The 17,143-nt window shown below is 44.4% G+C and overlaps 1 protein-coding gene across 1 annotated transcript; it reads left to right on the forward strand.

Annotated features, from left to right (window-relative positions):
- The first annotated feature begins 1,994 nt into the window (after window positions 1-1,994).
- On the forward strand, window positions 1,995-16,333 carry OSGIN1 (oxidative stress induced growth inhibitor 1). Its single transcript, XM_020806129.3, has 6 exons — window positions 1,995-2,169; window positions 4,413-4,503; window positions 8,544-8,680; window positions 9,247-9,438; window positions 11,037-11,128; window positions 13,099-16,333. Exons 2-6 carry the CDS (start codon window positions 4,446-4,448, stop codon window positions 14,102-14,104), a joined length of 1,485 nt encoding a protein of 494 aa, XP_020661788.3. The 5' UTR covers window positions 1,995-2,169; window positions 4,413-4,445; the 3' UTR covers window positions 14,105-16,333.
- Window positions 16,334-17,143: the final 810 nt, after the last annotated feature.

Consider the following 17,143-nt stretch of genomic DNA (forward strand, 5'->3'; position numbering starts at 1 on the left):
GGACAAAGAAAACACAGCTATTTTCATATAGTGTTGCAACTCTTTCAACAGAGCAGATTCCGACATGAGACCCAGCCTTCCCTAGGTTGTGCATTGGTTCTCTGAGAAAGAGCCACTGATTATGTTTCTGAAGAGCTTTGTCATCTATAAATAGTGAAAAGTTTATTTTCAAAGGTTTAACAATCTTTTAACACATCATGAATACCTCCACCCTCTCCTCTGCCAGAAGTTGCCCACATCTGAATTAGGGCGCGGTTGCACGATGAAATACTTCTGAGTTTGCTTTGGGTTTAGCATGCTTGAAATTGACTTTTAAAACCCATTTACTTGACATACAGCTGAGCACACTTTTTTTTGAGGGAGCAGGCTTTTTTATTTCAACCCGATTATGAATGTGACTTATTTTGAATCATTTTTTTCCATGTGTGCTTGCCTGTGTCAGAGTAAATGATGTCTGTCAGGTTTGTCAAGTATTGGATTGGATGCCAGGGCAACCTTGCAGTCTGATCTGTTATCTATATCATATATGTATGTTATGTCTATATTTTTAATCTGTAATACTGATCTAGCACTATTCCACTTTGGAAAAAAAAATAAAACATATATTGAAAACCACATCACAACAGAATAACATGGTTTTTGTCCCTGCCACACACATCACCTCAGTTACTGGAATAGGACTACAACTCCCAGAATCCTGTGGCATGTATTGTTCCTGGGTGGATGATTGTTTCTGAAGGCACAGATCTGCCCGTTTTCCTTTCCCCCACATTTGGACTTACACCCAAACATCAGAATAGTAGCTGGATGCTCCAGCATTCCAAGCCAAACTTTTGAGGCTTAAGGATCCAATTCCAGGTAGAAGAATCTTTTCCCCACATTTTGCTTCTTCCTACTTCTTGCCATGCTTTATATGAACAAATATGCAATTTTTCTAAAGCTCATCTAAAACTGTTATAGCTTTTTTTTTTAGTGTTCCATAGCTGATTCTATAATATCTGCTTTTTTTTTCATTTTGTTGTATACCACCCTGAGTAGAAATTTTTGCTAGGTGGGTTGTATGAAAAGGAAGGCAGGAAGGAAGGCAGGCAGACAGACCGACCACTGAACTATCCAGCAGTTCTCCACTGAGTTTCCTGAAGATTAATAAGTTTTATTTACCACAAGCCTTTCCTAGCTTGCAACCCACAATCACCAGGTTTTATGGGCTACATTCTGTAAGAGTTGTCATTAAACAAAGCTTGGTTTTCTGTTGCTCAGGTTACAGACTTCTAATCCACAAAAGCTCACACTGAAAATAAATGGTTGAGTCTCAAAACTTTTGTTTCCTTTGATGAAACAAAGCTTGCAAGCCATCTTTCTGAAAACCGTATCAAGCTCGCTTGCCTTTCAGGTCCCCAAAACAATTTTTATTTACGTCCGAAACACCCCTGGAAATTTCTCCAGCAATTTAACTAACTTGATCCTCTTCTTAAGATTCACGTCATAGTATACATAGGCTTTAGAAGACGTAGCCATGCTTGTCCATGCAAACATATCCAGCAAAGACAAACAATTAAAAAAAAAGAAGACGAAGCATTGAACTTACTATATTTTAATATAAGTTTTTGTGGGTCTGCTTAGCTCCCTTTGACAGACATATGAAGCGGAAAGCAGGGATTAACCGTGCAAAACATTCATAGGCTTGCCAACAATCATTGATCCCAGGGTAAGGAAAGACGGAAGTTAATAAAGGCAGTTCATTCATCCTTTTAAGACAGGTCCAGAGAGTATATCTAATTCATCCTTTAAAAGTTATTTAAAGGAAAACACATCTGGATTCTCTTTCACTGTGGCATGCAAACACATAAGGAGATGCAACAGGAATGATGGAGGAGAGAAGCGGAGCGGTTAGGAAAAAAAAGGCTGCGATCCGTCCCATTCATAAATGCGGGACCCAGGCTGCTGACTCATGCTTGCGAGTGCGTTTTCCTAGCTCCGCCCGCGGGAGCTAAGCCCCGCCTCCTCACGAGGGACGGCTGGCTGTCATCTATTTAAGAGAGGAAGGCAGGCTTCTAGAAACCGCTTTCTGATTTCATTTTTTTTCCTCGCAGCGACAGAGGCACCTTGCAATAGAAGAAAGTGGTTTTTTTTCCCCCCCTCCTGGGATTCCGGCTGGCTTTCTCGAAGGTAAGGCAATGCTTGTGAACAGCTGGAGGCTTGACTCGGCGGTTAGCCCTCGCTCCTAAAAGAGCTTTAAGTTTCATTTTTAAAAAAGGGCTTTGCGTGACCTTGGTGATGAGTTTTTTCCCCCTCTGTAATTCAGAATACTCGGGTTTTTTTTCGGATCGCATACTCTGTAATTCAGGTTGGTGGGATCTTTTTTTTTTTTTGCTGGGGATTCAGGAAAACGGGGCTGATGACCAGAAGGGGAGGTTCAAAAAAAAAAAAAAAAAGTTGAATGGAAGTTTTTAAAAAGAAAGAGAAAAAAAGTGCCTTCTTTTTAGAAGTCAGCAGGAGGCAGAAAGCGATGCACGAATCAAAGGGGTCGCCGGACCCTGTGCATTTTTTTAAAAACTGCGGTTGGCATGAAGCTCAAGCTATCTTTGTTTTATTAACCCTTTTGGTTCTTTTTTTTTCTTCTCAGAGGCTGTCTGAGAAACTTAGAGAGAGAGAGAGAGAGAGAGCCCCTAAGGGAAATGTTAGCCGATCTCCTGGATGGCAAGGCAGATAGGATTTCTTGGCCTTGGAAGATTCTTGGGTTTTTTTTTTATGGGCACCCTCTGGGCAGGAGCCAAGGAGAGCTTGAGCAAAGAGCGGTTCCCCAGTTTCAGCTGGGAAGTGTTATGTAATGTTATCGCCACCCTCCAGGAGCCGAGGAAGGCAGATCAGTGACAGAGGAGTGGAAAAATACCGGGGAAGGTCTCCAAAGAACCAAAGGCTGCCTTCGCGATTAAGACACAAACAGAAACCCAACAAGTCTGTATGAATGCTCACCCGGCGTTGCTTCCAAACGGCAGAGGGAGGCTTTGGTTAAGTAGACTTTCTATGGAGTTTTAGCACCGAGGACTTTTATCTGCACAAGATGATCCCATGGATTATTTTTTTGGGCTGGGCTTGCCTGCTTCTTATAGGACAGGAGCCGGGCATGTTGGAATGAGGATGATCAGGGACCCATCTGTGATGAGCTTGCCCATTCCTACACATGCAACAGGGGTGGGTGGGGTGGATTTCACACATGCAGGCGAATCTTCTGAGCTTGCCTGGACCATCCACATGTAAATCGGACTCTCCTTGTGCAGCAAATATCGGGAAGCATGCAAATGTTTTGGCAGTGGAACCATGCCTTGCGGGCAAATTTTAGCAAGGAGACAATCCAGGCTAGGTGGCATTCCCCATAATAATACCTCTGCTTTGCATTTGCAAAGCTGGCGGGAGTGGGAGACCCATCCTGCATGAATAGGGTCATGCTTAGGGCTCCCTGCTAAATTAAGGGCAAAAGCAAGACTCAAACCCAGATCTGATGGATGTTGCCACTGTGTTTTGCCATTATTTCCAAGCCATGTCTCTGGTTACTAAGTGTGATGCAAACATTTGTGTTTGGGGGATCCAGCTCTCTCAATCGCCCAACCAGCATGGGAAACTCTGACAGCTGGAGCCTAACACAGTGCCTTCTCTGCTTCTGGTTACTCCAACATCATGAGTTGTTATGCCTCTGAATCAACTTGAAAAACTTGAGCACCATTGAGGTAGCTGGTTGTGGCCGTGAGGACACAACAGTTAGCCAATAGGACCTGGCTGAAATCTGGGATGGTTTTTCTGGCCTTTGTCTGCTCTGATGATGCTGTAGCCTCAGAGGCAGAGATCTGCTCAGCTTATAACAGAGCATGCATTTGCTCCAGCATCCATGGTTTGGAGAAACTTTGCACCCCGACTGTAATTAACAATGCCTCATTGTCTGTGGAATAAAGATTGCCCTTGTTGGTAAAGGGAGAGGGTTGTCTAGGAACTGTCTTTGCTCTTAAGGATTTGGTAACCTCCAAGACATGATACCCCCAGAGAGGCAACAAACAGCCACTGTGCTTCTTCCTATTTGTTTCTGATTGTCTTATGCTGCTTATTGATTTTTAAAAAGGGTTATAGCACTGAGCATCTATCTACCCATTCATCTTTTGAGGCTTCTGAAAATGATACCGCCTCCCCTTGTATATGACGTGTATTCTGATCCAGTTTTTAACAACAGTCTGACACACATCATTATTTGACAAATTATAAGACAAACCAACAAAAAGCTTTTCTAGTGTTTCTGCCGGGGGGGAGGGATCCAGCATTTGGATCATGCTGTGCCCTTCGCTTGCAGTGGGAGAAGCAATACCCAGATAGGGGATGACATTCTTAAGATAACAAGTATTTGCTTGACCTTCTCATTTCAGGCTGACTTAGAGTTCTCCTGCTTCGGAGAGACCATGTTACAGGAACATCTGGAACAGACCAGCAAAAAGCCTCTTCCTGTGGTGATCATAGGTAAGAACCTCTGAGGAATAATCTACACTTAACGGTGGTAGCTGTCTTACCAAACCACTTTGTACACAGCAGCCTCATATGGCGGTTCTGTAGGTGTGAACGAACTGGCCCTTTTTGGTTCAGGCACACGAGATCTAAATAGGGTTGGTTGAGGTCAGGCGGAGAAGTGATATGCTACTTGGTGCCATCCTCGCATCCAAATGGCATACGGACCTCAAACGACCCTATTTCCACTATCCAGATGCAGCTTTATAAGCAAGCCACTTCAGGATATTGGCAAATTGAACACTCTGAAGAAGGCAAGGGGAAGCCTTTTTTTGGCCTCTGCTATATGATTGCTGATGTGCTAAATCACTTAGATTTTTTAAAAATGTTTTGTGCATAGTGCCAGTTGAGAAATGGCCTGTAGGTGTGGTTTTGACTGACATTTCAGACAAATGCAAATAAAAAATTAATCTCAATGATTCAGCACATTGGCAATGATCTCACAGAGGCAAAACAACAACAAAAAATCACTCCCCCTGCCCCATCACATAGGGATAGGGGACATGTTAATTTTGCTGATATCCTGATGTGGCTTGTTGAAAGGACCCTTCTGAGTCCTTTCTGACTGTGAAACCTTGAAAAGAGTCGCCATAACTCAGAATTGATTTGATGGCATGCAATTATTATATAACGAATAAAAGTGCCCTGGAAATTCCCCTTTTCCCTTCCATGCCTTTCTGCTTCAGTGTGAACGGAATTTTGCTTGTTAGAAACAACTGGCATAACAGCTCTCAAATGTAGTGAAAATTAGCTTGTATACATTGCTGGGAGTTATATAGGAAAAACAAGCATGCGCAGAACGATGAGTCACATCCACTGGTTTAAACGTTCTGTGATATTTTTTTTCTTTTAAAAAAATCGCTTTGGACTTGAACTCTTTTGCCTTCCCCCTTGCGTTGCTAACAACAGGCGGATGGTTTTCCTTTGGCAAATTGCCTAGTTATTTACTAGAGGTATAAAGAGATCCTTTCCCATCAGATGTGTTAGGGAGAAGACGCGAAGGGATGTCTTGCATCAACCCAGACAGGGGCATCATTAATGTCCCCTAGCGGGAAAATATCCCGTCTCTCTCCTCCATCATTATCTGGATGCTCTTCCACGTCCTGCTACTACCATGCTTTTAAGGTACATCAACCAGTGGTGCCCACCATATTCCTTGTCCACCCTCTTGTTGAGGCTCCCGGCATCCAGTGTTCAAAACCTTCCATTTTGATTTAAAATATATTGCCATAACTCATTGGTTCCCAGCCTTGGGTCCCCAGACGTTCTTGGACCACAACTCCCATTAGCCTTCACCATGAACTATGCTGGCCAGGATTTCTGGGGTTTTCAGTGGGAATCACTGCCCTAACTGGAGAGGCTTCTTCACCGCCAACAGTGTCTGATTAGTTCAATCCATGGCCACCCATCTGAAGGTGGTTGGTAACTTCCCTCAATGGTGAAGCCACCATTGCCCCCAGATCATTAGCTACAGCATTGGCTTTCTACCCACCTTCAGAGAAGATTGGAGAATTTTTTCCCCCAGAAACTATAGAAAGCCATTGCCCTTGCCAATCTGGTGTCCTCCAAGTATGTTGGGCCACAAATCCCATTATCCCCAGGCTTGGGGAAGGCTGTTGTAGACCAGTGGTTCTCAAACAGGGGTCCCCAGATGTTCTCAGACTGCAGTTTCCAGAAGCCTTCACCCCTTGCTATGCTGGCCAGGATTTCTGGGAGTTGCAGTTCAAGAACATCTGGAGATCCAAGGTTGGGAACCATTGATGTAGACAGCCGTGAGCTAGTCATGCCACTGGTCCAGTCGGCTACATTGCAGCTTGGTATATCCCACTTCTTTTTCTTGAGCAGTTAATGGTGTTTTCATCATGCTTCTAACCCTTGAAACTACAGCACACCTGTTGAATTACAACCTATAGCAGATGCCATTTGCAATCCACCCTGAGGAGGGTAGGGATGTGACTTTAAGCCAGGTAGACCTGCTTATTGTCTGTCTGAAGAGCAACTGCCGGCTGCCTCTCCTCTTCCTTCTCTTCTGGCAGTTCATTAACCTCGTTCACAGTTATCTGTGAACATCTAGCCCCAGGCTGTCCAGAGATGGCTTGTTCCAAAGAGAATTCTTACATAACCTGTGCTTTGCAAGCTTATCTTCTCATGACACATGGGCACTTAACTGCAACTTTACAGGGCAGTCTCTCAAATTACAGAGCTGACTAGAGTATCTGTCCGGCTATCCATAAGTGTGAACCGTTACTTAATCTTTGCACACATACAGGCTGTAAGTCACATAGCCTTTGGCTATTAAAATTTGCTTCTTGAGAAGACCTCTCTAAAAGCTGTACAGACTGTTGCTGGATAGCTCAATCGTTTAGGGATCTGGTTCCAGAGCCAGAAGTTGGGAGTTTGATTCTCTGCTGTGCTTCCTGAGAGTGGGTTTTATATTTTTTTTTCCATCTGTTGGTTATGTGTGAGATGACCAGTTGCCCACTCTGTGCACTGGTCAGTCTACAAAAGGATCGTTCACTCTGGATAGGTTTGGATTTCCAGTTTTGGCTGCCACTTTGCCCTGGGGTGGGTAAAACCAGATGTTGTGGTGGGCCACCCGCCCGCTGTGTTCTGGCAATAGCCTCCCAGTTGTCATCAGTACATAAATCCTCTGCACATTTATTTTTGGAGAATGGCCTTTCCTCCCAAATAAGTACCACTGGGGGCTCAGAATCCCCAGCCAGTAACTGGAGGCTCTGCAGGTTTTGAATAGCATTGGTGGAGAGATGCTGTGCTCTTCCTGGATCAGGGCCTGGGTAGAAAAGAGCAGAGTCTTCTAAGAAGGAATCTTTGCTCACACACCTGGCTTATACAAACACGCCGGCCGTGCCAAATGGTCCGAGGACACTTAGACCTTCTAGCCGGTTTGCTGTGTCACCCTGATCAGCTTCCTTGGGACATTCTATGTACTGTACTGTTGATTTTGACACATGCCAGTGAGCATAGGGGAACTGAGATACAGATGGTGATCCAGGGTTATGGTCATTCATCTAACCCAAAGAAAGCTATGTGGGTGAGCGTCTTACAAACGTTCTGCCTGAAATGGTTGTTGGTTTGCAAAGCTGGCCAGTAATTTCTTTCTTTCTTTCTTTCTTTCTTTCTTTCTTTCTTTCTTTCTTTCTTTCTTTCTTTCTTTCTTTCTTTCTTTCCCTCTCCTCTCCTCTCCTCTCCTCTCCCCTCCCTTCCCTCCTTCCTTGAAAAAAAGAGGAATTTCTCAAGTTGGCTTAAGACATTTTGCCATCCAGGGCAGACAATCCCAAAGGAGAAGTTTAAGATACATAATAATTGTATTCTCGAAGGCTTTCACGGCCGGGATCTGATGGTTGTTGTGGGTTTGGGGGGTTCTTTGGCCATGTTCTGAAGATTGTTCTTCCTGACGTTTTACCAGTCTCTGTGGCCAGCATCTTCAGAGGACTGGAGTAGGAACCCTGTCCATGTTCCTTCTCCAATCCTCTGAAGATGCTGGCCACAGAGACTGGCGAAACGTCTGGAAGAACAACCTTCAGAACACGGCCAAAGAGCCCGAAAAACTCACAACCACCAGAACACATAATAACTGTGTGCCAACAAATTAATTCTGATCTGTGATGACCGTTTTCAAGGTTTCTAGTACGTGATTGACCATTGCCTTCTTCTGAGGGCATCTTGAGGACTATGCCATTTGCCCAAGGCCATGAAGGGAACTGAACTCCCAACCTCTTCCTCCACTGCTATCCAGGCAGTTCTGAGTTGTACAAGGGTGTTTCTCCCCCCCCCGTACCTACTTAGAAGTAAGTCCCACTGACTCCCAAAAAAATAAAGAGGTAATAGCAGTGTGAATTTCTCTGGAAATTCTCTTGCCCATGCTCCATTGAATTCCATGGGAGGGCTTGTGCACATCTCCCATTAATTTCAGACAAAGGTTCTAGACAGTAGACTTCTAAATCTCTTACATCTGCCTGATTTCTTTCTCTTAGGAAATGGTCCCTCAGGAATCTGCTTATCCTACCTACTGTCTGGCAACATCCCCTACATCAGAAGACACGTGGTTCACCCGAATCCCATTTTGCAAAGGAAACTGGAAGAAGCACCTCATGTTTCCATCTTAGACCAGGTTAGTGGCAGTGAGCCAATTGTAGACCAGTTTTAGATTTCCTGGGCTTAGAGGGCTTCTCGGATTCAGGAGGTCATTACATGGCTTCACCTCACAGGTTGATTCTCTCCAGCCTTCTGGCCGCGATGCCATTCTTTACACCTATGTCCATGGGCTGATGAAAATAATTTGGCATCCTTCATTTATGTTTTTTTTTAAATGAGGAAGTACTCTGAGTGTAAAGAAATGATTCAACTCCCTGAAATCTTTTCTCTAGAAATCAAACAGTGCGTGGTTGTGCTGCCCAGAAGTCCATGGGTTTTCCTTTGAGAACCGTTCTCCTGTAGACAAGAAGGATATTGCAAAATACTAAAAATATTTCTTAAAGACATGCAATAGTTTTATCTGTTCTTGAAGGAAGGCCTCCAAAGGCTGTCGGTGTTGTAGTGCATCTAGGGGAGAACGGATTGCCTTGAACAGGGGACAGATCACGTAGGGATTGAGTATGGTCTGCATAAATGCCTCTGCAGTGTACCCCAAGTTTGTGATGAGGAGGGGCTTATGAAGACTGCTCCTTTTCTCTCTAGGACCTTGAGTACCTATCTGAAGGTTTGGAAGGTCGATCCTCCAGTCCAGTCGCTCTCCTCTTCGATGCTCTGTTGCGTCCGGATACGGACTTTGGGGGAAATGCAGAGCCTCTCCTCTCTTGGTGCCATCAGCCTGAGAGAGCCGTTCCCCACCTGGTTCTCGGCAAAAACCTTCCCGGAGGAGCCTGGCATGTAAGTACAGGTCAAGGAACGAATGCTTAGACAACAGGGATGGGCAAACTACAGGCTTGTAAAAGGCGTGCTTGGTTTGTTCCTAGAAACCCAATAAGCACCGGCTGGAGACTCGTGCAAAAGAATGTTGCAAAAGCTTTCAGACACATGAAATTTAGTCTAGATTCCAGAATTCGGCAGAATGTTCACCAAAAGAAATGGTCTTCTTGTTGCCTGAAGCTTTTGTTGTTCCAGTAGTATAAGGCAAGAGGGAGTTATTTCATTGGTATGACTGTGAAAGAATTTGGAGTCAAAAGTCTTCTGGTCACCTTACATATTAAAGGAGGTGCTGTTATGCTTTCCCTCCAACAACACAATTCCTTCTGTGCCCGAGAAAACAGACTTGCAAATGAAGCCTGTGTTTATCTCCGGATGACCAATCACAAAACACAAAATGCAGCAGATGGAGGCGAGGAAACGATAAACAGATGTCTTTTACATTGTAAAGAACCTCTGTTTCTTAACCTCAGGCTAAAAAGATGATCTCTTTGACCCCAGTGGGTTGATCTGCTGCAGAGAGAGGCCAGCAGATATGGCCCTAAAACCATTGATCACACTGTATTCTACAAACTGGTTAGCTATCATAGTACTGGTAAATTTCCCAGAGTGGTGAATCGGCTCGGGATTGAATCCGAACTTTATGGGAGCTACCCAAGGGGCTTATCCTATCAACACCTCAAGACCTTGGATCTCTCCTTTACAATTTGGATTAAAGCTGGAGTGAGATGCCGATGTTCCTGATTTAGGTCCCCTTTTCTTTAGTGGATATGGCCTTTTTCACCCTACTTAGTGACTCAAGACTTCTCCAGTTCATCAAGGAACAAAAGGCTCTGGAAACTAGTTATGAGGTTTTCAGAGTTCTTGAACTGCAAAGCCCATCATTCTCATTCAGGAAGTTTTGCCTGACAAACACACACCTAAATGTGGCTTTCCTGGGAGAAAAGGTCTAAAAACTAGAAGGCGTTGAGGCCTGGCTAGGCTTAGCTTTGCCCTGGCTTCCTGTTCCTCCCCAGTATTAGCTGAGAGCTTTTTTTCTCAATAGAAAGCTAGGCCGAGCTAAGCCCCAAATCCTTCCAGTTAAGGCCTTTCTTCCAGGTGAGCCCCATTTGCCTCTAAAGTGCCTGTCTGTCGGGTAGAACTCCCAGAATGGAGAATAATGGGACTTGTAGTCCAAGAAAACAAAAAATCCAATCCCTAATGGAAGCATTCATGTGTCTGAACTGCAGTTCATTTGAACGTATCCTGAGCTTTTCCATGCATTCCTGCTTTACGTTAACCTTGGTGAGAAATTGCGTGAAGGGGGAAAAAAGAGTATTTAGCTTTCGTAGAACAGACTTACTAAGTTTGTGAGTAGATACAAATCCAGTTTCTATACCCTTTAGTATGTACGGTGAGCCAGAAGACATTGCACTGTCCGGCGGCTTCTCATTACCTTCAAATTTACTTCAGAACAGACAGACTGAAAGCACGGGAAATGCCTTGTCACTCTTTCAACCCACATATTTGTAAGTGCTTGTTACAATGTGCTATCTGTGTTTTCTCCCCCTTTTTCTCTTTAGTTGATTGAGGGGTCCATGTTCACGCTGAGCCGGGGAGACTGGATGGCGCTTCCTGACCTGCAGTTCAAAGACTGGTTGAGCAAGAAGAAAAGGTACAAATACTCCCACAGGAAAACGGTCCCATTTCTTAGGAGATAATCAAATGAGGAACTCTCATTAGATGAACACTGAGCAGGATCTAGTGCCTGGAAAAGTTACTTTTTTTGACCGACGACTACACTCATGCTGGTTAGGATTTTCTGGAAGTTGAGGTCTAAGAAGGACCTTTTCCAGCCCATGTGCCCTTGGAGGACTTTTCAAAAGTACAGTATTTGGTTGGTCCCTGTTAGAACATAATAATGTTCGAATAGACTGTATCTTGCAGAATAACTCGTCACAGCAAGTTTAATATGCCCAGCATATCCAAGGAATTTCTCCCCCACCCCCCAATCCCATCATGCTCATCCAACCCATTCTGTGTTGGCCAACGTTGAGTGTCATGCCAGCACAGCACAATGTATTATTACAGTATTTTTCTTAATGGCAAAGGGAGGCACCAGTGAGTTTTTCCGCCTCCCTGTGTCAAAACAACATGGTTTGGCTCTAGGTACCGCACACATCATGGGATAGGAGTTTTCATTTCCTGCTTTGCCTGAGGCAACAGAACATTTTGGGCTGGCACCGATTGGTCTGTAATAATAATAATAAAAAGCACCCAGGCTTGCACAGAAAAAGGAAGGCATGTAGAAACGTCTTGAGCGTTGCATGCTCGTTTCGTTGAACGTTTGTCAAGTGTGGGAGAATCTTTGAGATCCTCAGTTCCCTTTAGTACAAGCCGGCTCTGAAAAGGAATGGTTGAGTCATAGGTGGTTTTGGCTTGCGAAGAACATTCGGTTTGCCACCCACCCAAACCCCTCTGGGGTAGAGCAGATTAACAGTAATAATAGGACATCCTACCTAGATTGTAGGTGCAGATTGAGCAAACGGTTGAATGTCGAAGCCTAAAGACATCAAGCAAAGACATACTGTACGTAGAAGGAATGATTGCAGTCTTACCTGAGACATGAAAAATTACTCATGGTACAAAAAAGTAATTTTTCCAGTCCCTATTTATTGCTCAAAGAAGGCTGTCTGCTTGTTGAATTCTAGATGTCTTCTGATAGGAGTGGGAAACACCCTTTTTAAAAAAATCATAGAGAGCTGTTATCTGTCACTGGAGGCCAGGATAACCACTTTTTTTCTTGCAAGGTCTCCATCAGAGGAAAAAAAGGTTTTAGTCCTCTATTCCAGTACTGGACAGAACCAAAAGGCAGCCATCAGCTGCTCCCATAAAGAGAGTGTAGGTCCACATTTTCCTTGTTGGATTTAGAAGCCGCTTTGCTTCCAGTGAGGGGATCCGAAGCCACGGCATGAAACAGAAGTCAGCGTGTCACAAGTTCCCCACCCCAAGCTAGAAAGACACATTGTGTGGCCTGGGAGGAGGCGATTCTTGTCGTTTGAGGGGTCCCGAGTGTTGCTGTGGCACGAAGTTCTCAAAACACGACCCTTCTTGGCGATTGAGATCAGCGGAGGGAGGGCCTTCTCTCCGGCGGCTCCCAGGTTATGGGATGCTGTTGCTTTTAATTGGTAAATTATATTTCAGTTAGTGTATAGTTTGTGTTTTTTTTAATTTTTAACTTATGCTTTTAATTCTGTTCTTTTTAATATTGTGATCTGCCTTTGGTCTCCTTACCAGCAGAAAGGCAGTCTATAAATAAAACAAATTAATAATAACAAAACATGTAAATCTTAAAGCAGGAATGGAGCTTTTATCTTTTTCCCCAAATGCTGCACCCTCTCAATGACACCCTACCCATGTGACAACCTGTGTAATCTCTCCTTTTTTTGCACCACAATTGTGAATGGCATCCTCTTGATGTCTGTGGAACTGAAATTGACCTTTTAAGCAGAACATCAGCCCTGTGGGTTTTGAGGCTTAAAAGACTGTCCAGAAACAGGCTGGGCTGTGCTGGGGATTGAATGAGCTGCCATAGCTGTTACTGCTCTTTCTCAATCTGTACTGATCTTCGTGTTTTTGCCACAGGGGCTTTCGGAGCAACAGAGCAACCGCTGGAGACATTGTTCAATATTATCAGTATTACGTGGCCAGAAAAGGACTGAAAAAGAACTTTCTCTGTGGGACTGCTGTGACCTCTGTGAAGAAACTAGGGGTGGATTCCAACTCCGGCTACATAGATCAAGATTCACGGGAAGTCTCTGGGTGGAATTCTTGTGAGGATCCACCAACCGATGACCTCAATGGTGGAAGTCTCTTCCAGGTGGACGGGTTTGTCACGACGCCCGACGGCACAGAATCCTTTTCTCTGTATGCGGAAAATGTGGTCCTAGCCACGGGCACGTACGACAGTCCGTCCTGGCTTGGGGTCAAAGGGGAGCACCTTCCTTTCATCCATCACAGCCTGTCTGCTCTCGAAGAAGCTGTGAAGAACCAGGAGATTGGTCCTATGTCGGATCCGATCCTGATTGTTGGCGCCGGGCTGTCGGCAGCGGATGCAATTCTCTTGGCTCACCACTGCAACATCCCGGTGGTGCATGCTTTTCGAAGGCGAGTCAGTGACCCAGCCCTCATCTTCAACCAGCTCCCAAAGACCATGTACCCCGAGTACCACAAAGTCCACCAGATGATGGAGGAACAAGCTCTCACTTCTCCAGGGCCCTACGAGTGTTACATCAGCCTTCCTGAGCATCACGTTGTCTCCTTCACAGAGGACAGGAAATGCATACTTCGCGATAAGAACCACCACCAGAAAGTGCACAAAATTTCCATGGCGTTTGTCCTCATTGGGTCCAACCCCAATCTATCCTACCTGCCCAACAATGGCATGGACGTGGCGGTCGATTGTGATCAGCCGGTCAGCTCCAAGAGGAACCCCATTGACGTGGATCCTTTCACTTACGAATCCATTCATGAGAAGGGACTCTACGCCATTGGGCCATTAGCTGGAGACAACTTTGTCCGCTTTGTCCAAGGTGGCGCTTTGGCCGTTGCTGGATCGGTGCTGAAGAAAGTCAACAAGAACCCTCCATAAGACCGGCAGATACCCCCTCTTCTCTTCTGGAGGAAGATGCTTCAGGTGTCGACCTCCAAGAAGAGGGGTCGAAAGCCTTTTCAGATATGAAGTGCCTCTGTGGTAGCATACTGTAGGCTTGCTCCGAAACATTGGGTCATAGATCCATGAAGCTGAAGGTGCAGGAAGGATGTAATGGGTCCATCTCCCAGGTGCTCAACATTTTCCTCAACATTTCAAATAGGAGAGGCAGCCCTAGCAGGACAGGGCATAAAACCAGCAGAAAGATATGGTTGCCCCATGTGAACGTTTCTTTGGGAACACCGATGTCTTAAGTCATCTTTGCCTATGTATACTGAGTATTGTACAGCTTTCCAATAAGCTTCAGTTGTCCCACAACAATACTGTTGTAAAACAAAAGGGGAAAGTTGAACCAATGTGGCCAAATGGTTTCTTCAGAGACAAGTGCTTTCTGATCACACGTAGTAGAAAAATAGCCGTGCATGCAAGACAAAAAGGGCTAACAAATATGTCTAGACATGCATCTGCCAGTTTCCATTACTCCTCAAATTCCAAGAAATGGAACTCATTTAGGAGGAATTTGCAATTTCTGCAAATTTTTTATCAAGAACAATGGAATCCCCTTTCCCTCCCACTTATAGGGCCTAAGCTCAGTGGGTAGACATATCCGCCTTAAATGGCAGAAAACCTGGTCATATTTAGTTATTATTAAGGCTGTTTTCCTTGGGTCCCTGGTTCCAATTTTGAAGGCCAATTTTTTTTATTCTGGAGTGCTTGGTGCCCTGTCCAGTTTCATTACTAGCCCAGATCTAAATTGGTTTGTAAGTTACCATTATCCCGGCATTGGAAAAGCAAAACAGTTGTGACTTTTTGTTATTGTTGTTTTTCACTGATGTTTGTGCAATCTGATGATCTATTCATTCCTATTATGGGGGGGCAAGCCTGCCCGACAGCTGGCTTTTGCATGCTACGTGCCTTTCAAATTTGCTTCTTAAAGAAAGATGTGCAGGGGAAAAGGTGAGCAGAAGCTATCGGATTCCATTTGTGTTCCAGATACAAACCAGTTTGTAAACTGGATTTGCTTAATTCTAAATCTGGATTTGGGCATTTGTTCTGCTTCAGTCTGGACCTCATACAAATTGACTCAAATCGCACTGATCTGTTTACCAATTTGGAATTCATCTGAATCTGTCCAATAGCTGTAGTTTTCCAATTCAGCAGGACTTTCCTAGCTGCCAGATCAGTATGCGCTGCTGATTCACTTATCTGCTGATTCGCTTATCCGCTGCCTGGAAATAAAAATAATTTTTTTTAAAACCACATACAGAGAGAAATATGTATTTATATGTATTTCTAGGGTGTATTTACCATAACTGGTCTCTAGCCAGAGACCTCGCAATATATAGTGTATGATACGTCCCTGGTTTTCTGCATCTGTGGGGTGTGTGTGTGCGCGTGCGCTTTGAACCAACCCCTGCAGATCCTTCGGTCCGACTGTATATTGTTAATGAGGAGAAGCACCTCCAAATACGAAGGCAATCCTAATTTAACCCTAGAAATGATGTGCTACAAAGTTTATTGGAACCTGCATTTTAAGGGCTTAAATGAGCAAATTTGTCAGTTTCATTTCTCTTGTATTCAAGGAAAACAACACAAAAACCTCAGGTGTTCTCCTGAAATGATCAGTGACTTTGATTAGATCTTTCGTTTGAAAAAAAAAACAAACCAACCCTGAAATTAAATATTTTCCTACTTGCAGATATGAACATACTTTATATAACATGTTTCATTATCCGTTGACTGTGCTGGCTAGGACCGATGCTACCCTTCAACATCTGGACTTTGCACTCTTGCAACTGCAGTCCCGTTTTATGGTGCCTTTGTGCAGAGGTTTACTCTGTAATAAAAAGCAGTCCAATTGCATCCTAGCAGCAGCCTTCAATTGCTTGCTCTCCTCCTTTACAACGTGCGAATCACTTTACTAAGCCATTGTGAATGTAACACTGACATCTCAGGGACTCCCTGTAGGATGGGCTGGCACATGGGCGCCAACCTTAAGACTACCTGTAGAGTTTTAGCTATTTAATTGAAAGTGCTGCTAAGTTTTAAGCAGTGATTTTTTTAAAAAAAATGATTGTAAAAGTTCCTATCTGTTTCTGTCTTCATGGAAGAATTTATTCTACATTGTTGGGTTTTTTTTATAAAAAAAATAAAAAATATTGTATTTTACACCGTGGTATTCTTTGCATCTCTGAGCGAGGCCATCAACCCCAATGTGTTCTGTTTTATGAGGAAGGTATGCAGATGACTTGCCATCCAGGCCATGAGATAAAGTCCCCCAGAAGAATGCTCACCAGTAGAGATGGGTCAAACAAGTGTTTGGCACTTCTCAGCCCCGCCTCTTCCCACCGGCACCCAATTGGAGGCAGTACCCCAGCTTCCCTGCCCCACCTCCTCCAGGTGCTGCGTCTGAGTGGGCACCTGCTGGGGGAGGCAGGGCTTGGAAGCACCAAACTCCTGTTTGCCCAAAGGGCGAACTGGCACGAACCGCCAGTTAAAGTGGTTCATGTCCATCTCTGCTCCCCAGGTAAAAACATTCATTTGGCTTTAATTAGCTGCTTCTAAGCCAAATTTATAACCCCAACCTTACACTAGTGGCTGCTGTGTGTTTCTCTACTGCTTTGTTCCCAGTTCCACATCCCAAAAAAGAAATGTGGTGTTCTGGAAGCAGGCGGTGTGGGCGTGTATGGGGGCACTCTCAGAATAACTGGCAAACCTTTTGAACAAATGTGTAGGATTCCAGCCATACTGCAAAGAACGGTGCTTACGATCATCCTCCTCAGATGACATTTGCAACCTGAGTCTGAAATTGTCTCTCCGGATAGACTTGGCACAAATACCCACCGTCTGTTCTTGGACTCTGATCTACTGTTTCCCTGCATTGTCCATGAAGTGATCTTTTGCCTGATGAAGAGGAATCTTCTCCACGAAAGCACACAACTTGTCGATTTTTTTTTAGTGGGCTGATAAAATGGATCA

This window comes from Pogona vitticeps, chromosome 10 (assembly GCF_051106095.1).
Source record: "Pogona vitticeps strain Pit_001003342236 chromosome 10, PviZW2.1, whole genome shotgun sequence".
NCBI classification, from domain to species: domain Eukaryota; kingdom Metazoa; phylum Chordata; class Lepidosauria; order Squamata; family Agamidae; genus Pogona; species Pogona vitticeps.